This window comes from Trichomycterus rosablanca, chromosome 7 (assembly GCF_030014385.1).
Source record: "Trichomycterus rosablanca isolate fTriRos1 chromosome 7, fTriRos1.hap1, whole genome shotgun sequence".
NCBI classification, from domain to species: Eukaryota; Metazoa; Chordata; class Actinopteri; order Siluriformes; family Trichomycteridae; genus Trichomycterus; species Trichomycterus rosablanca.
In genome coordinates this window covers 2,439,498-2,460,442 of record NC_085994.1, presented here as the reverse complement: position 1 = coordinate 2,460,442, position 20,945 = coordinate 2,439,498, and the positions used below count along the sequence as shown (strand labels likewise).

General features: G+C 44.2%; 1 protein-coding gene across 2 annotated transcripts; it reads left to right on the top strand.

The window, feature by feature from the left end:
* The first annotated feature begins 32 nt into the window (after positions 1-32).
* On the top strand, positions 33-12,711 carry prrg1 (proline rich Gla (G-carboxyglutamic acid) 1). 2 transcript variants are annotated; one of them, XM_062998839.1, is made up of 4 exons: positions 33-84; positions 4,262-4,292; positions 6,956-7,116; positions 12,046-12,711. In XM_062998839.1, the coding sequence occupies exons 2-4, from the start codon at positions 4,283-4,285 to the stop codon at positions 12,481-12,483; spliced, it is 609 nt and encodes a 202-aa protein (XP_062854909.1). In that variant the 5' UTR covers positions 33-84; positions 4,262-4,282; the 3' UTR covers positions 12,484-12,711. The 2 variants fall into 2 exon arrangements, with proteins under 2 accessions (XP_062854909.1, XP_062854910.1); XM_062998840.1 differs by lacking the exon at positions 33-84 and adding an exon at positions 210-328.
* Positions 12,712-20,945: the final 8,234 nt, after the last annotated feature.

Here is a 20,945-nt window from a genome sequence, read left to right as displayed (position 1 = left end):
TCTGGTGCGCCTGACCGGCTTTGATGTAGTGCGCATGCGCATACTGGGATCCAAGCGATTAAAAACAGTGGGCGCAGTTGGAAGGTAAATGATTTTACAGTGTGCTCGATGTTTAATGAGATTTCGGTGTTTCATGTGTCTAATGTGGAGAGAATTTCATCGTCGTTAACGCTTATAAGCGGTGTTTTGTCGAGCCGGTTGGTGCTGGACATGGATTAACGGTAACGGTAAATCTCCGTCGCTTCTACAGTATTTCAGGTTAGCTTAGCATAGTTCCAGTAACGGTACAGTAGGGAGGTTCCAGTGGGAGCGCGTGAAGCGCAACACGGTATTTTATCTTATATTCTTATATTCATCATAATTTATTCACTGATTCTATTTAGTTATACTATAATTTAACTTATTAAACTAATAAGCATCGGATACTTTCTGTATTTCTGTGGTGATTGATGGGAATATGGGTGTCGGTAGTGGTCAGTAATTCAGTCCTGTCAGAATCCGAGCTTACAAATACTATTTAAATTAATTTATATTAATGTGTTGTTATTTTGTAAATCTATATCTCTAGCATTCGTATTATATGTCTTTATATTACTGTAATATTAGTTTGTTGTATTGTAATTTCCTTATATACATTTTCATCTTGTCGCTTTTATTCTGTATTTTGTAATATTTAGTTGGTCAGTAATCAGTAATAAATCGCGTTATTTGTATATTTAATATCAAAACCATATGTTCGCTATAATAATTTTTATATACTGTACTGTTTATATATACAGCAGTACCTTGAAACTCGACCTCAGTTGGTTCTGGGAGGCGCGTCGAGTTTTAAGCTATTCTTTCCCATAAGGATGTTTGGGGAACCTGTTAATGCGTCCATGGTCCCGTGGAGCTGCAGATATTTTAGTCTCATGTAAAATAATGAGGTTGTTTTTGACACTGAAAATAACACAAATATAATATAAACACACTGAAATACAATTACTAACAGTTACACATCAATAAAAATACAATAAAAGCTGCACTTTAGTTTTACTTCTTTATCGTTTCCTGATGCTTCTTAATGGTGGAGATGCTCGATTCCCTTCAGCACCGGCGCATTCACATGAGAAGTGACAAAACCGCTTTTGTGCCGCTGTGCCGTTATTTCCTATGAAGTGTGACGGCGGTGCACAAAACTCACCGTGACTTACTGTAGTAAAACAGCGAGTGAGGAATGTGATTAGTGGAGGAACTTATGAGCAGTAATAATGAAGAGAAGTTTAGTGCTCCTGTCTCCTTCTTTTACTACATTAAACCACGTTAAGCTTTATTTTCAACCAGAAGCGTTTTAGACTCTGGGAGAAGCTGATTCTGATTCTCACCGTTTCTCAGAAGCTGGAGCTGTAACACAAGTTTAAAAGTGAAACAGGGAGGAGAATCCAGATAAACACAGATACATGTGGAGCTGTAACCCTGGATCTGATGGTTATTGTCTCATGTTCGCATGGCGTTTTACCGCACCGCAACATTTAGTTTAAGGGTACAAATTTCTCAATGAAGGGCGTTGAGTTTCAAGGTACCGCTGTATGATACACTGATCAGCCATAACATTAAAACCACCTCCTTGTTTCTACACACACTGTCCATTTTATCAGCTCCACTTACCATCTAGAAGCACTTTGTAGTTCTACAATTACTGACTGTAGTCCGTCTGTTTCTCTGCATGCTTTTTTAACCTGCTTTCACCCTGTTCTTCAATAGTCAGGACCCCCACAGGACCACCACAGAGCAGGTATTATTTAGGTGGTGGATGATTCTCAGCACTGCGGTGTTATATGATTGCTGTTGCTGTTTTTTAGCGATTAAAGAGTGTAAATATTTTCATCATGCATGAGCAAAAAACAAGTAGTATTAAAATAGAGTGACCTCTATGTGATCTTTTCAGCTCTTCTGAGAAGACTTTAAAGTATGTCTGTGGGAATTTACACCCAAGAGAGCATTTGTATGACTGTGTACTGATTCAGTGGGACTGAGGAGAGGGTTCTGTGCAGGACGCTGGGTTTTCTTCATGTCTTTGTGCAATCCTTGAAAGCATATAGTTTCCTTTATGTTATTGATTTATTACAGCATTTATTGAGGCTGAAAGACGTACATGAATGTAATAGTTAAAAGGGGTGTGTCAGACTTGTTCATATTGCATAACCATCAAATATCACCATACTGGTAAATCGGTGGTGGTAAAATCAAAGCACATCATTCAGAAGCTCCGTTACTGTCATGATCCGCAGTGAGAAAGGATCAAGTACATTTGTGTTGTACGTTTTATCATGCTGACGTCGTTCAGGCACGCTGATGTTGTTCGGCCACGTTGACGACGTTCTGTCATGCTGATCGCGTTTAGTCGTGTTGACATTGTTCAGTCATGTTTGTAATGCCCGGTCACACTGATGATGCTTGGTCACATTTACATTTTCGGCATTTAGCAGACGCTTTTATCCAAAGCGACTTACAGTACTCTGACAGTACATTGTCTAAGCAATTGAGGGTTGAGGGATTACTAGTCCAGTACCTTAACCACTAGGCTATAACTGCCCTGGTCACGTTGATGATGTTCAGTCACGTTGACATAATCTACTGAGTCTCAACTTGTTTTCATTTTGTGCTGCGAATACAGTAACCAATGAGTCTTAAATCTTGTTTTAAATATGTCGTAGTCTGACACCATTATCTCTTTTTATTAGAGATGGGACGATCGATCGGCTACGAATCGGTATCGGCCGATTTTTAATCAAAATATGCTATCGGCGATCGGCCGATAAAAGATCATGTTAAGTTAACAGCTCAGTGGATCGATCCAGACTTTGAGCTACGAAGCACCAACCATCACATCACCATTCATCAACCATCGTACAGAAACCATCGTGAAAGCTCTTCATGACCTAAAATAACATCATTAACGTTGTGCATCATACATACGATGTAATTTTGCTGATTGTAATATTTACTTTAAAAAGATAATTCAACCCGGTCACATCTGAGTGGATTCTATCAGCACGTTATATAAACTCCTGGTTCACTTTGGTAAATCGTAAGCGGTTCTTACTTGTGATGTAGATGAGAACAGAAAACGTTACAGAGCCAATCAGAGGCAAAAGTTTATTCATTACCAAATTCGTTAGTTCAGGATCATCTGCTGAACTTTTAGGATCAGAAAACTTTTAGCTCCTTAGACGGAACGAGTCTGACTCGGTTACAGATCTGTGGTAATAACAGTGTAATGAAGCTTTTTAATGTAAGAGAGTCACACAGAATGTTCTGTAGTAGTTGGTGTTTATTTAAAACCACGACATTTAATTAATAACAGTAAACACGGAGAGATAACCGAGAAGAGAAACTTACGCTTCACATAAAACGAATCGACTCATGAATCAATGAATCACTTATAGCGATACTGTGAACAAAGCGTCTCTTCTAAAGGCACAAACACACACACACACACACACACACACACACACACACACACACACACACACACACACGCGCGCTGCTCCGGTTTATCTTCACTGTGAGGCTCTTTTTAAGTTTATTTATTTTATTTATCCCTGAAAGGAGATCGGAGATCGGAATCGGTGCCAAAAACCCCGATCGGTACATCTCTACTTTTTATATTTACTCAGACTCAGACTCAGCTTTATTGACATTCAACCATGTACATGATAGAACGAAATACATTTACCCAGGCCTCGGTGTGTGTGACATGAATAAAATAAGAGTAGACTAAGATAAATACAAAAAGTACAAAGTGTTTAAAAGTATTGCACAAGAAACTGCAGCAGCTTATGTTGTAAACTGTTGTTTAGTTCCACTAGTCGCCAAAGTATGTGGACACCTGACTATGCGCTTGTTGAACATCTTATTACAAAATCATGTGAATTAAAATAAGTTGGCCTCTCTTTATGGTTATATCAGTTTGGAGTGTATCTGTAGAAACTTGTACCCATCCGGGTGTTTAGTGTCTCTTTTGTTGTTTGATTCATTCATGGGCGACACGGTGGCTCAGAAGGTCCTGGGTTCGATCCCCAGGTGGGGCGGTCTGGGTCCGTGTCTGTGCGGGTTTCCTCTGGGAGCTCCGGTTTCCTCCGACAGTACATTGTCCATGACTGTGTTCGATATAACCTTGTTCTATTCTGCTCTATTTAGGCATCTCCTGTTATCTATAATTTCCTATTCTATATAAATTCAACAGTGTGGTAACATTTCCTCTTTGCTTTTCTTTAAGGTGTGCAGAGCTGCAGGAATCATGGGATCCGGTACGTACACACCTACATGGCCCAGTACCAACCACATAGCATTTTGTGTTTGCATTAGTCTTTACTGGTTTTGTACAAACCAATTGCTTTGAAATTCAGTCCAATTAAATGTACAATAAACTTCTAATCAAGTGATTTAGAGACTTCTAGATATTTGTCATACCGAGTTGTTTAAAACCAAACGAATGAAAGACAAAAACAACCTGAATAAACATAACTACAGTTTTTTTAGACCATTATTGAAGGAAAAACAGTTAGTGGATATCGACTGACCCTCTGTCCCTTTAGTTACTCGTTTGAGTCTGACTAGACTAGGGCTGAAACGATTCCTCGAGTAACTCGAGTAAATCGATTACTAAAAATCATCGATTCAAATTTTCTGCATCGAGGAATCGTGTTTAACGCCGTGTGCAGGTGACGTGAAGAATCTGAGGGCTGCGTCCCAAATATCTCAAACATAAACAGAACTTAACAGGACTTCATCCGGGTTCTTTTTGCGGACAGTTTAATGAACACCACGTGTCTGGACACGTTCGCCGCTCCTGCGAACTGAACGTATCGGTTTAGGACGCGGCCGAGATTTGATAGCGCGGACTGCAAGATATAGAGAGAAAATAGCGAACAGGAGGAGACTGGACAGAGAAAACCACAGAAAGTTTGAGATCATTTTAAGCTGATAAAACTAAAACTCAGAATAACATCCACACCATCAGAGCGTCGTGTTTACTTTACTCATGTTTACTGACTTTACTTCCTTTCAACCACCACAGGCTTTTATGAAGATTTAGGCAAACACACACACACACACACCAGATCTACCTCATCTAGAGACACAATCCTGACAGATTTTTATCCCCCTACAAACACCACAAAACCTCCCAACAAAATATTAAAGCTTTATGTTCTGCGTGAGCTGTAGCTGAAACTTTGAGTTTTGAAAGTTGCACGAATTACAGGCTTATGTTCATGTATTTTTGTTTATTATTATTTATGACTTGATGACCTGATGTTTCAGGTTGCCTGTTTACATTTTAAAAGTAAATTGATTTATTTTTGATTTATTTATTTTTGCATTTAAAAAATGTTTAAACTGTCCTGTATGCAAGGAATACAAATGTACAGTTTGGTTTAAGAAACATGTCTTATTTAATCTAATATGTATTTGTTTTTGCTCCTTGTTAAAAGTATTTCTTATCCGATTACTCGATTAATCGCTGGAATAATCGATAGAATACTCGATTACAAAAATAATCGATAGTTGCAGTCCTAGACTAGACACATCCATACTGCAGCCTTAATAAACTTGGGGGTCGCGGGTCAGGGGCGGCACGGTGGCTCAATGAGTAGCACTCTCGCCTCACAGCAACAAGGTCCTGGGTTCGATCCCCAGACGGAGCGGTCCGGGTCCTTTCTGTGTAGTTTGCATGTTCTCCATGTGTCTGCGAGGGTTTCCTCCCACAGCACAAAGACGTACAAGTGAGGTGAACCGGAGATTTTCACAAAATCGGAATCGGTGCCAAAAACCCCGATCGGTACATCTCTATTACCGAGCTATTTCTGAGGCTCTGGGACTCCACCGAATCACAGCGACAGCCATTGTGTCTACAACAATGGGACATATTCTATAACCAGTAAAGTAATTCCAAAACTGTTTGTTTTTTCTCACGTTGCTATCGTCTGTGTCAGAGGTTGTAACAAGAGCTGCATTCAGCTTCTCACAGAGCTGTAAGCTTTTGTTCAGGACGGAGCCGGGCGACTCTGTTTCCCTGTTATTAAACCGAAACCTAACACAGAACCATGTAATATGGAAGGGACGGGTGTATTTGGAGCAGCTTTTGTGCTTTAACAGGATTTGAATACTCTGGGTATTTCCTTTCCAGTGATCTCTTAGCCTGAGTGTGTGTTTCGTTCTTTATTATTTTCTCGTCGCGCCCTTATCTGTAAGGCTATTAAATAACTCATAGACCATGATTAAAAAAAGATCTATTTCTTTTTTATGTTTTATCCTGGTCAGGGTTACGGTGGCTCTGATTTCGCTGAAATCACTGTGCGCAGTACAGTACCACACCCAGGACAGGATGCCTTAGACGTAGCCGATCAGCCGGTCTGTGTGGACGCACCTCAGCACTACTGTAGCAGTGGGCTTGCGTATTTTAATCCTGTGACACCCAAGCGCCAGCTAACCATCGATTCAGTTGTGTAAAATACAATGCTGGTGCACAGCCACAGAGATCTAGGTTCGAATCTCTAGGTTCGAGGCTAGCAAGCACTCGGTAGAGAAAAAAGAAAACGTGCTTCATCAGACCAGGCCACAGTTCTTCCATTGCTCCGTGGTCCAGTTCCGATGCTCACGTGCCCATCGTTGGCACTTTCGGCAGTGGACAGGGGTCAGAATGGGCACCCTGACTGGTCTGCGGCTGTGCAGCACCATACGCAACAAACTGCGATACTCTGTGTATTCTTCGCGCCCCACGTGCATCGATGAGCCTCGGCCGCCCATGACCCTGTCACCGGTTTACCACTGTTCCTTCCTTGGACCACTTTTGATAGACCACTGCAGACCGGGACACACCCCACAAGAGCTGCAGTTTTGGAGATGCTCCGACCCAGTCGTCTAGCCGTCACAATTCGTGTTTTTAACTCTCTCTCTCTATTCTGCGCAGTATTCCTGTCGGCGGACGCAGCCCACGCCGTGCTGAGGAGGCTCCCGAGGGCCAACTTCCTACTAGAGGAGATGAAGCAGGGGAACATCCAGAGGGAGTGCAGGGAGGAGATCTGCAGCTACGAGGAGGCCAGAGAGGCTTTCGAAAACGACGAGAAAACGGTGAGCCGGTCAGACGAGTAGCCGCCGGGACGTACTGCTCTTGGGAATTTCCTGTGAACGGGAAGTGTGTCATCCGCAGGAAGTGTAACTCACTCCCTGAACGTGCTTTCCTTTAAGTCTCAGCTGGGTTTCAGACAGGGTTCTTTAGTGAGGCTTTTGAGGCGACAAAACACAAACTTGTCATGATTCTAGCTCCGAGGGAAACAGATTCATGTGGGTACAATTTTATATATATAATTGGCAAGGCAAGTTTATTTGTATAGCACCTTTCAAACACAATTCAAAAGTGCTTTACTTAAGGAAAAATGAAAAGTGTTTAAACATTCCTGAGATCTAAACACTCAAATAAAATTATGATAAAATGATTAAATCTAAATTATCTTTAGAAAGCCAGTCAATGCCCATATAGAGTTGTTAACAGTTACTCATCTTTCAGACACTTATTTAAAGTCTGTTCACATTATCTGGCAAAAGTGAGGATCTGAAAACAGGCGCTCAGGGAACTAATATGAAGCATTTCTAGATGCAACACGTATAACGTCATGTCGACCCACATCGTTAACTATGTTAAAGCGTCTACAGTCCATTACGATCCATTTAACAGCAGTGTTTGTAATGTTCCTAGACGTGTTCAGTTCATGAACCGAGTCCGAGCTCATTTAGCCTGTAACGCAGATCCGTGCGCGCAGACGCCTGACAAGAAAAGGTGGCTTTGACCAAAAATTATATTAAAGCATCAATTAATAACTGTAATTCTGTCTAGCGATGATTTCTCACGCTTCTTGAAAACAAAAATGATTATTTAAAATACCCGATATTTCACAATATGTAGCAGCAGCAGCTCGAGTCATTTGTGACTCACGAAACAAACTGGAAAAAGACACCACGAGGCCGGTGTTATCGCTATACAGTATGAACACGATGTTGCTGTGTTAAAGCAGCGCTAATGACTACAATGAGGCACGTTTAAAGTAGCACATCATAACCCAATAAAAATCGCTTGATTAAAAATGTTATTCTCGATTACGATTAAAATTTTAATGCGATTAACGACAACCATAATATATATATACTGTATAACTCAACGTCTCCTTAACTTTTTTTTTTAATTATCTATTTTTTCCCCCGACTTTTATCCCCATTCTAATCGTGTCCAATTACCCTGATTGTGTCCTTTTTCCGCTGACTGAGGACGCCACTCGACTGACTTGCGCCCCCTCCGGCACGCAGTCAGTACAGCCGGCATTTTTCACCCGCACGAGCCGAGTTCGTACACCGAGAGACACCGCGCACGGAGGGTCACACCCCCCCTCGATGTTATTCCTCAGCCCTGTGCGGCAGGGGCCGCAGTCGCACCAGTTATGAGGACCTACGCTCCGACTCTACCACTAAGCCTCTGAACAACAGCCAAACGTTGTTCATACTGCCGCCCAACCCGGTCGGAAAGGCAGAGCTGAGTTTCCATACGATGCGTCCAGAAACCCCAACTCTGGTGAGCTAGCGTACTTTACCGCTGCGCCACCTGAGCGGCAGGCTCGTCATCATTCTTAAACTCGACATATTTTAAAAAAGTTAATTAATTGAATTTCAGCCGCTTTGTTCAGCGTTGGCTTGAGCATTACAACGTCTTCAATAAGCGTCAGATCCAGGGTTCCAGCTCCACGTGTATCTGTGTTTATCTGGATTCTCCTCCCTGTTTCACTTTTAAACTTGTTTTACAGCTCCAGCTTCTGAGAAACGGTGAGAATCAGAATCAGCTTCTCCCAGAGTCTAAAACGCTTCTGGTTGAAAATAAAGCTTAACGTGGTTTAATGTAGTAAAAGAAGGAGACAGGAGCACTAAACTTCTCTTCATTATTACTGCTCATAAGTTCCTCCACTAATCACATTCCTCACTCGGCTGAGTCGCTTTTACCGCCTCGTATCAAACAGTTCGTCTCATTTGGAGGAGCTTTGAAAAAGTCAGCGGCAAACAGGGTTCAATCAGGTGTAATTCAAGCACCTCGGGACCTTGTTCACAAGTGATGGAACCTGAAACCTTGAGAGGAACCGGATTCCCCCACCACCGGTCTGTGGGTCATTTATAACCGTGATGTTATAATGAATCATTTATTTTTCCTGTTTTATGGACAATCGCACTCTGAGTGCTTTATTTTGAAAAAAACGGATTCTCTTTTAATAACATTCGTCTGTTCCTCTTGAAGAGGTTGACTCGTACCTACACTATATTGCCAAAAGTATTCACTCACCCCTCCAAATCATTGAATTCCGGTGTTCCGATCACTTCCATGGCCACAGGTGTATAAAACCGAGCACCTCGGCATGCAGACTGCTTCTACTCACATTAGTGAAAGAATGGGTCGCTCTCAGGAGCTCGGAGAATTCCAGCGTGGTACCGTGATGCCACCTGTGCAACAAGTCCAGTGGTGAAACTTCCTCACTACTAAATATTCCACAGTCGACTGTCAGTGCTGTTATAACAAAGTGGAAGCGACTGGGAACGACGGCGACTCATCCACCAAGTGTTACCACGTAAATTGACAGATCGGATCGCTTCAGATGAGCTCAGGAACAGTGTGTAGAGCTTCATGGAACGGGTTTCCATGGCCGAGCAGCTGCATCCGAGCCTTGCATCACCAAGCGCATGGTGTAAAGCACGCCGCCACTGGACTCTAGAGCAGTGCAGACGTGTTCTCTGGAGTGACGGATCACGCTTCTCCGTCTGGCGATCCGATGGACGAGTCTGGGTTTGGTGGTTGCCAGGAGACGGTACCTGTCTGACTGTATTGTGCCGAGTGTAAAGTGTGGTGGAGGGGGGATTATGGTGTGGGGGTGTTTTTCAGGAGTCGGACTCGGCCCCTTAGTTCCAGTGAAAGGAACTCTTAATGCTTCAGCGTACCAAGAGATTTTGGACAATTTCATGCTCCTAACTTTGTGGGAACAGTTTGGGGATGGCCCCTTCCTGTTCCAACACGACTGCGCACCAGTGCACAAAGCACAAGCTCCATAAAGACGTGGACGAGCCAGTTCGGTGTGGAAGAACTTGACCGGCCTGCACAGAGTCCTGATAGAACACCTTTGGGATGAATTAGAGCGGAGACTGTGAGCCAGGCCTTCTCGTCCAACATCAGTGTCTGACCTCACAGATGCGCTTCTGGAAGAACGGTCAAAAATTCCCATAAACACACTCCTAAACCTTGTGGAAAGCCTTCCCAGAGGAGTTGAAGCTGTTATAGCTTAAGAAGATAGATTAAGAATGGGAGTCACTCAAGTTCATATGTGTGTGAAAGCAGACAGGAGGAACGAGCAGCTAAAATGAGCAAAAAACAGCTCAGGGTTCTCACTGATTTTTTTGCACTTTTTATTGTATAATTTTATTTTAAATCCTCCCGACTCCACCGGTCTGTGAAATTATATTTTATATGAATATAAGATATTCATGGTGGTGCAAAAAGGGTTGGGGATCGCTGGCCTAGAGGATAATTTGGATGAAAATGGATATTTAAGCTGCTGCTTCTTCCTCTGCCGTCGTAACAGCTCGAAGGAAATTCCACGGGCGAGTTTGTGCTTGTCCAGTACTGGAAAAAACCTGCGCTGACAGTCATGGGAAGCCGTGAGAATTCTTCGTCGATGCCATTGTTCAACAATTCTTTTACGTCCTTGAGCAAAATGAAAGCTGAGATTTTCTAAGCTGTTGTGTAAAGCTACAGCGTCATGTTCAGTATTGCACCTGCGTTCTATAAGTCACAACATGCAAACTAGGGATGTCAATGATTAACCGGTTAACTAGTAACCAACAGAGAAGTCTGTTAAAAACGTTTTTTTAGGGTTCTGTCCACTCCGAACTCATTAAATCATGAGCTGCCTTGCTGCCTACTGCCTTACCTGATCGGCTGCCTCAGTAGAGAGGATTCCGATAAGACATGGAGCTCATAAGGCAGATTATTTAGACGCTCTACTTCTACTGGATGGACTGAGGTGGCACAACCCTCTAGCACGCCAGCTAACGTCTCCCTCTGTGTACCGAAAACGGTTAAACGACACTCGTGCACCTTTATACAGATTAAACATCAACAAGAATTTACGTACTCCGTTGGTTGCACCACATTCGTATGTCATTTTTTCGTGAGAAAAGTCGTGCCGCACTGAAAGCTGGGATTGCCTTTAGCGCCGAGGAGGCGTCAGACGCTCCCTCGTCATTCAAGAATTTAGACACGCCCTCTTCTCATCACTAGGTTTTTGGACGGATGTTTCCCAAACTGTATTATATCGATTGATTTACTTTATTGATCCCCGAAGGGAAATTGCGCTGCAGCAGCAGCAATTACAATGACTACAAACATCACACGACGACATTACAATGAGGTAGGAAAAAATAAAAATTAAGACATAAAATCTAAATAGGGCCAGTGATAGCTTAGTGGTTTAGGTACTGGACTAGTAAACAGAAGGTTGCCGGTTCAAGCCCCGCCACCACCAAGTTGCCATTGTTCGGTCCCTGAGCAAGGCCCTTAACCCTCAATTGCTCATCGTGTAAGTCGCTTTGGATAAAAGCGTCCGCTAAATGCTGAAAATGTAAATGTAAATGTAAATATATATAAAAAAGAAAATAGAATATAATAATTAAAAAAAATAAAAAGAATATTAAACATGTAACAGAACAAAAACTAAAAACGGGGGAGCCTAAAGGTGCAGTTAGACATAAAATAAAAATAAAAACAGTACTGTGTGTAAATTGTGGAACAGGTAGTACCAAGTGATTTGATACACCTGTTAGCAATAGGTGTGGCTGAAACACCTGAATTTAATAATTCCAAACTGCCCCCTATTGGTGGGAGGAGTTCAAGCTGGCAAAAACATCAATACGTTTTATGTCATTATTCATCTGACTAATCTGCCCCCCCGTTTCCTGCTCTCTGATTGGTTACAGAGACGATTCTGGGAGGAGTACCAGCGCGAGAGCAGCCCCCGCCCCGGAGGCTTCCAAAACATCATGGGCGGGGCCAACTCTCTCTACCTGGTCCTCCCTCTGCTGATGCTGGTGCTGCTCATCGTCGCCGTCACGTTCACCGCCTGGAGGTGCCACTCGCGCAAACGATCCCAGCGCAGCCCCGCCGTCGTCTGGGGCCAGAGGGACCCGCAGCTCGCCGTGGTTTCCGTGGACCAGTGGGGGCAGGGCTACCCGCCCGGACCCGCCTACCCGGGCCACGACGTCACACCCGCGCAGATCGACGCCGCGGACCCGCCCCCTTCCTACGAGGAAGCCGTGGGTCACACGGACGTACGCATCGAGGCCGACGCCCCGCCCCAGTACGAAGACATTGTCGGGGGCGGCGCCGACGACGTCGTGATGGCGCAGGCGAAGTGAAGCCAGGTCCAGGCGCAGTACGCTACAGCATATCTATATGCACCCGAATTCTCAAGGCGAATTTCAGTCTGCTTCCGCAATACTAAGAGAAACTGCCTCAGATCACCAGCTGTACCCGTCATGGCAGAGTTTACTGTTAATCTAGATATCTTAGTACCAGCAAACACAGTGTTACATCCCCCATCTAATGTGAATTTAAATAGTAAACCAGTGAACCAGTTACACAAACCAGCAAAGCAAATCGTATTTCCCAGACTATGAAACCGACCAGCCCAGTTTGCACTTTGTTTAATCTCGTACTCCCCTGGCTCTCGGGTGGCACAGCGGTCTGACATGAACACAATCGGCTGTGTATGAGGGAGGGAAGGTCGGTCAGGATCTCTGAGACTAATCTGAGTCTAATCTGAGTGTCTGTACGTGTGGAGGGGATTCACATGAGGCTCAGTGCGTCTCTCCGTACACGATACGGCTTAAAGTTGCTGTTCGTACCACCTTCGCGCTGGCCAAGGACGGTTAGAGCCACACTGTGATCGGCTGCCTCGGCGGAGAGGGTTCTAATAAGACGTGGAGCTCGTGAGGCAGATTATTTAGACGCACTAATCTTACGTCTCCCTCCGTGTACCAAAAACGCCTAAACTGTCCCAGACGAGCCCCAATTTACAACTAGACGACGCTCGTGCACCTTTACACAGATTAAAAATCAGCGAGAATTTATTCGCATTTGATAAGGAAAGGATTTTGTGAGGAAAGTCGTGCCGCACTGAATGCTGGGATTGCCCTCGGCGCTGAGGAAGAGTCGGACGCTCCCTCGTCACTCAGTCAGATCATCACTCAGAATTAAGGCGCCTCAGTAGGAGCACTTTAAGGAGTCTAAGTATTTAGACACGCCCTCTTCTCGGGAGTGTAGGATGACGTAAAATGCGTCTGTGTAGAGAGATCAGTAGGTTTTCGGACAGACCCTGTGAACTCCCAGCTTGAACGTACCCCGCTCATGAAGGAAACGGGTAGTAGAAGCACCAGGAACTCGGAAACCTTCCTACACAGACCCAGGTCACTGTGGCTTCTCATACGGCTTCAGAGCTGCTCTGTCTGAAAACCTAGAATCCAGCCTAACTCTAGCCGTCCGGGAAAAGCCGATTAAGCTTACACTGCTCGACGGTACGCCTCGTTACACAATGCAACACTGGCAGTTCGGGGAAAGGTCCAGAACCAGAGCCGGAAGAACGGAGATCTGCAGAATCTGTGCTGTAACACTCCTGATGTAGCTAGTCAGGTAATTAGGACGAGTGAACGTATTATTTAAACAAACGTAGATGCTTCTTCTAAGCCTTACACCAGCAAGCACCGTGACTGGCGTAATGGTCTGAGTCGTGCTGCCTGAACTGCAGGGGTTTGAATCCCAGGCTGGGCTCAAATACGACGGGGTCTTCCGTCTTCCGCTGCTGGGGGATCTGCTCACGCCTCCTCCGAGCCCTTTTTTTTTTTACCCGTGTTTTCTGCACAGGCGCCTCTCTATCTGCTAATCAGGGTCCTTACACAGGGTTTGAAGACCCCACCCACATAGTCCGGTCTTCCCGCCCTAGCAGAGACGTGTCTGCTGCAGGCACTGCCGATCATGCCCGCTAGATGGTGCCCAGCCGACCGGTGGTGATAGCGGAATATCCTGCTGCGCCACCTCGGCACCCAAACAGATATTTTTTAAATAGATCATACAGCATGATTTTCTGGCCCTACCAGCAATTTCCACTGGTTTCGTCACCAGCTCGAATGGAAATTAGTCACAGAATGAAGATGGAAATAAATACAGACAGCAAACTTTTGCATCTACCCCCTTTTAGTTGTTTGCCCCCTCCGACACCTGCGCAGTAGCCAAATGCATCTATTCACCCGCACTAGGCAAGTTCATATGCGTATCAGCTTTGTGCACGGAGAGACGCACCCTGATCAATGCATTATGCCTCGACTCCGTGCGGACGCCGTCAGTCAGCCAGTAGAGGTCGTCACGAGGTCCCGTCCGGCTCCCACCCTGTGTGAACAACAAGCCAATCGTTTCGTTTAGGCAGTGAGTATCACACACTTTTGTTCATGAATCAACAATCCTTCGTTCAGCCTGGACCACCGAGTAGAGACTGCAGTCGCAGCGGCAATGAGGAACCCGTTTGACCATCCCACACGTTCAGGCACGGCCGGTCGATAGTCCAGCTCAGATTTGAACTCCAGAGCTCGGTGGTGATGGGCGATTACATTTGTAATTTACATCATCTGCAGTAGTAGTAGTAATAATAATAATAATAATACAAAACACACTGAATAAAAGTAAACCTGGTCAGGATCATGGGGGTCCGGTTCCACCAGGGAAACACTAGATGCAAGGCAGCAAAGCAATACCCTGGACAGGTCACCTCCCAACCCCCTCAGACATAACCAGTCATGTTTGTTTACACGCACGGCTGGCTGATAGCACAGCTGAGATTCGAATCCGGATTATAGTCCACTGCGCCACCCGAACGCCGCCTGTCACGATTACTAATTACGTTTTAATTTTAATTTAATTACAGTTGGAAATCAATGAATTTGGCTTTTTAATACGTTAGACTGCAGTCATTACGTGAAGTGTTAATAACGCTGATGTTTGACGTGCAGTGACGTGTAATATATATATTTATATTTTAATATTAATATCTATATTTTATGCATTTTCTCCCAATTTGTCGTAGTCAGTCTGTCTTCCGCTGCTGGTGGATCCCTGATTGTTGTCGAGGTGGGTATATTGCTGCTCACGCCTCCTCTGACCCGCGCGCAGCCCTTAGCGGAACCCTTTTTTTCACCCATGCTTTCTGCACAGGCGCGTCTATCTGCTAATCAGGGTCCTTACACGGCGTTTGAAGATCCCACCCACATAGTCCGGTCATCCCGCCCTAGCAGAAACGTTTCTGCCGATCATGCCCGCTAGAGAAGTTCAGAATCTCCTGGGTGCCAGTTCCATGAATTTTTGACACAAACCCTGGGAGGAATGGATGGAACTACCAAAACAGCAAGAACTTTGATTTATCAGAGCAAGGAAGGAAAATAATAGCAAACACTAACGTTAAACATACTGTAACACTCGCAATTGAGGGTTCTAATTCATCCCAAAATATCACCTCCCATGTGTTCCACTCAGCGCACACACACACACACGACTGTAATCCAGACCTATTTCTTTACTCATCTTAATAATGAAACTGTGTTAATACATTAAACAGCTCTCGAAGGATGCAAAGCTAGAATACCTGCTCACCTCTAGGTCAAACATTCTGCTATGCACTGATTTTTTTTTACTAAACACTTCGCGTCACCCTCAGGTTTACATGTTCAAATAATTCAGGTAAGAAAATCTTCCTCTCACGGGAAACGTCGGACTGTACGACTGAGTGAACTGTAACTTAAAGGCGTGCTGCGTAATGCACGCTTTTCTTACGCCGCGCTGGACTGACGTGCAGATGATTCGCAGAACTGAGTCGAATTGTGAGTTACTGTATGTTCTATAGGAATGAAGTGGTGTTTTTTTTGGGGGTTGAGGGGGTGTTAGTGTTTGTAAATGTGATATGTATATTTTCTGAGGCATGATCTGATCTGATTTGCATTTCACGCTGTTTTATTTACATTTTTATTTCCCGTCAGGTCTGCTTAAAGCCATATTCGAACTTAACACATAGGTCTGGAGTTTATAGAGTTTAGAAGATCCTGCAGGACAGAAAAAGGAACCAAGCTGAGGTCTCAGATGATTGTTTAGACCAGGGGTGCTCACACTTTCGTAGCTTCAGATCTACTATTTCAGTCGACAGGTCATCACGATGTACTTTTTAAAAAGGTCGGCCTCATCATTTTTCCTATATTGATATTCAGCTTTACAGGTGAAGCGACTGGATATCACATGACCGTGTTCTGATGATTTACACTGCATGGTGTCGGTCAGGTTTATGTATCTGGACAGGAGCTGCTCAAGCAGCTTCCAAGTGTTCATCAGTAAGTGTGGACCCATATTCACACGTCGTTATTTTCGTAAACATGTGGCACGTTTTCTTACGTTTGGACGTTTTTCCTCAGCCGCAAGTTCCAAAATTGTCCAGCAGAGGCGCTTGACTTCATATGAATGCCAGATTGAGCGTTAAAATTTCTCCGTCCGCTTCTTCCTCGTATGAATGGAACCGCGTCTCTGCAGCATTCCTGTCCGAATCGGAGCGTTTTTGGTTTCTGTGTGCTCGGTCGCGCCCTCATCTTCACAGACAGTGCAGGGTACAGAAGGGAAAATGCAAAAATGGTGCAAACTGGCTACTGATGGATGAAAACTTTCTACAGCAAATGTAAGAAACAGTGGCCACATGTTATGTCCATCACGCTGACCTGTTTGAATGAGGAGCGATCTACCAGCGTGCACTGTGAGATCGACTGGTAGATTGTGATCGACCTTTTGGGCACCCCTGGTTTAGTCAGTTCGGTAAATAGCAGATAGCAGGGTGGGTAGGTGATGTACACGCTTTTATTTTAACACCCCCAGCTCGTCTTGTTCGGTCGCAAAATCTAATTGGCGCAATTTCTAGTGGCGCTTTCCAGTCTAGTAGATTTGATCTGGAGCTACGAGTATACAGTAGTTAAATAGACATTTAGCAGACGCTTTTATTCAAAGCGATTTACAGTACTGTGACAGTATACAGTCTAAGCACTTGGGGGTTAAGGGCCTTGCTCAAGGGCCCAACAGCAGCAAACTGGCAGTGGTGGGGCTTGAACCAGCAACCTTTCGATTACTAGTCCAGTACCTTAACATTTTCATTTTCGGCATTTAGCGGACGCTTTTTATTCAAAGCGACTTACAGTACTGTGACAGTATACAGTCTAAGCAATAGAGGGTTAAGGGCCTTGCTCAAGGGCCCAACAGCAGCCACCTGGCAGTGGTGTGGCTTGAACCAGCGACCCTTTAATTACCAGCCCAGTACCTTAACCACTAGGCTACAACTGCCCCACCCAATTTCCATCCTAAAACCCCTTCTGTAGGCGCACTTCATACAACATTGGCAATCTACAGCTGAGCTCAAAAGTTTACATCTCAAATCTGGCAGGACGACAACTGTTCCACGTGTGACGCACTTGACAAAACAGTTCATTATTCGCTTCCTAAACTTTTCAGATGTTGTAAGGTTTGTAATTTGATCTGAAGGATGTTGGGACAGAACTATAAAGTCACCAGCTGTACTCAGTTACACTTACTGACCCTCAAAGTTAAAAGACATTATATCTTATGATAGTTGGACACCTTACTTAGTTTGGAGTGTTTGCGCCACCTACAGGACTGCAGTGGTTACACTCCAAGGAACTTCTTAGTGTGTCCTGATACAGATTGGAACCCATTTTCAGGAAGATTAGCATGTTTAGGGTTTTTTTTTGTGAGTTTGAGAGAGTATTTGATCAGGATAGCACTTTTGTTTGCATTTCTATGTGACGTGATGAGTGGATGCACTTTTTATTAAGAATTATAATATTAGAAACGACTACATAACACGTTCCCTTCTTATTGTTTTGTTGAGATGCTAGATTAGGAGTGGGTGCTGTTCTGTACAGCAACACGGTCCCGAGTCCTGGGCCTCGTCTACGACTAACTTTGCTCGTTCGCTCGTTCTGTTTGTGTCCGTGTGGGTTTCTCCAGGTACCGTCCTTTCCTTCTACCTCCCAAAAACAAGCAGGTGGATCGGCTGCTCTCAGTTGCGCCTTCATAGGTGTGAATGAGTGAAGGTTTGTCGCCCTGAGTGAGTGAAGGGTGTGCCGGACCCACTGTGACCCTGACCAAAATGAATAGGTTTCGTTAGAATGCAGAGAGCAATGTGGTCTCGGTTTGTGTAGAATTGAAGCTCGGTGTCGGTGCATTAATGACTTATTTCTATGCTAATAAAATCTGGTGTGCGCATCGATTCTGCCTTATTTAGGGAATAATAATAAATGTGTATAAATATTAAAATAATAATGATTTTTGGAAATGATCAAGTGTGAATTTTATATGTAAATAAAAATTTTCAATCCTGGTTATTTGTGTGGGGATTTTTGCTCTGTGGTGGTACAGCACAGTCCTAGAGACCTGGGTTCAAATCTCACCTGTCTGTGTGGGTTTATATCAGGGGTGTCCACACTTTCGTGGCTTGAGATCTACTATTTCAGTCGACAGGTCATCGCAATCTACTTTTTAATGTTGGCCTCATCATTTTTCCTATATTGATATTCAGCTTTACAGAGCAAGTGAGTGAAAAATCACACTGACCGTATTCTGATGATTTGCTCTGCATGGTGTCGGTCAGGCTTATGTATCTGGACAGGAGCTGCTGATACTGATTCTCAAGCACCTTCCAAGTGTTCATCAGCAAGTGTGGACCCATATTCACACTCATTATATTCATGTTGTTAAAGGCAGATTCACACAAGCAGGTCGATCTAAAAATTGCTGTCAAATATGCGGCGCATTTTTAAATGTTTGGATATTTTTGCTCACCCAGCAAGTTCCAGAATTGTCCAGCAGAGGTGCTTGAAATTCTCTGGATCCAGCCGTAAATTGCCCCTTACCTGTGGGACCCAGAGTTCGGATGTTCGAATCAGCAGTGCTATCGACCAGTCGGGCGCCTGCATCTATGCTAATAAAGACTCGCGTGCAAACGATAATGAGTGTAGGAGTTTTTGGAAATGATCTACTGTGAATGTCTGTTGGATGGATTGGCACCCTGTCCCGGGGGTGTTACTGCATTGAGCCCAAAAATTCTGGGGCAGCCGGACCCACTGTGATCCTGACCATGATAAATTGGTGGCAAAACCTAAAATTGAAATTAAATAAAAAAAAGTTTGTTACTCAGTGATTGGATTGGTGCTCTGTCCAGGATGTTTTTCTGCCTTGGGTTTAGTGTTTCTGGGTGCTGAACCCACCACAACCCTGATCAGAATGAAGTTGCTATTAAAGATGAACGAACTTGTTTTATTTTAAGGTCCACAGCCAATCACACGTCTGTGTTTTTGTTGTAACTGAACTGATGGTTGGTGTACGAGAGATTGGCGCCTTGAGTGAGGAGAATTCTGGACCTACTGTGACCCTGACAATGATAAAGCAGTTTGTTAAAGTTGTTATTTATGCCTGCATGATCTATTTTGTTTTAATTCGGGATTCCTGGACCTTTATTCGACTCCCACTGCTCCATCAGTGTATCTATAAGTTTAGCTGTTGGATCTGCCTATAAAAATCAATATAAATACTGATCAAAACGCATTAATACGAACAGTAGAAAATTCACATTAAACACACGATTCCTCTCGTCACATCTCAATTCCCATAAATAAAGTCAGTAGGCGAACTGTAGTTCTGTAGCTGACAAGGAAGAAAAACGAAACCAGGCTGTAAAGCAGAAGCAGAAATAGCAGAAGCACAAAAATAGAGAGTGAGAATGTAAAAAAAAAAGTGCAAGCAGTGTTTCAAAGTACAGCTGAAGTAATCTGTGACTGACTGACAAGTACACACTAATGCCAAGTTCACACTACACGACTTTCCAAGTGGTCGGGTCGCTTTACGGTTCACACTACACGACTGGATCTCTTGTAATCGGGAGTCTTTCCAGTCGGTGTGTATTTCACACTACAATCACTGACTGATCGGCGATAGGGGGTCACACACTACACCATCTATCACCAACTGGAATCGCAGGCGAGCTTCTCTGCTCTCCCAAACTACGTTCTGTCACGAAAACAAACGTGAGAAGTGACGAGGGGTTTAATGATACCACGTCCAAAAATACACGTCAACAAGTAGCGAGCGATCAAAGTTTGTGCGCTGATGTGCAGCGTAAAATCAAAGAGAAAATTGTTTGCAATGCAGCGTGGGTGTTCTGTAGAGAACGATAGGTTAGAAATACTGTAAAACTTGTGTGTGTGCTGATGTATTCTGATATAAACTATATTACACCCCTGTCCCACCTTTTTACACTCCTCCCCTGCGTTTCCCCTCGCACCGTATCTTGCGTTCTCATTGGCTGTTCGGCATAGCACTCATTGCCAGTCAGGCAACTCAGATCAGATATCTGACATGCTAGAAATCTCAATTCGAGCCACTCGGATCGAGTTGTTGAGCAGTTCACACACAGCGATCGAGAGCCGAGTTGCTCCCGAGCCGGCAAATCTAGCCGAGCGAAAATCAGGGCACTTACCATATAGAAGCACTTTGTAGTTCTACAATTACTGACTGTAGTCCATCTGTTTCTCTGCATGCTTTGTTATCCCCCTTTCACCCTGTTCTTCAATGGTCAGGACCCCCACAGGACCACCTCTCAGCGCTGCAGTGACACTGACATGGTGGTGGTGTGTTAGTGTGTGTTGTGCTGGTATGAGTGGATCAGACACAGCAGCGCTGCTGGAGTTTTTAAACACCTCACTGTCACTGCTGGACTGAGAATAGTCCA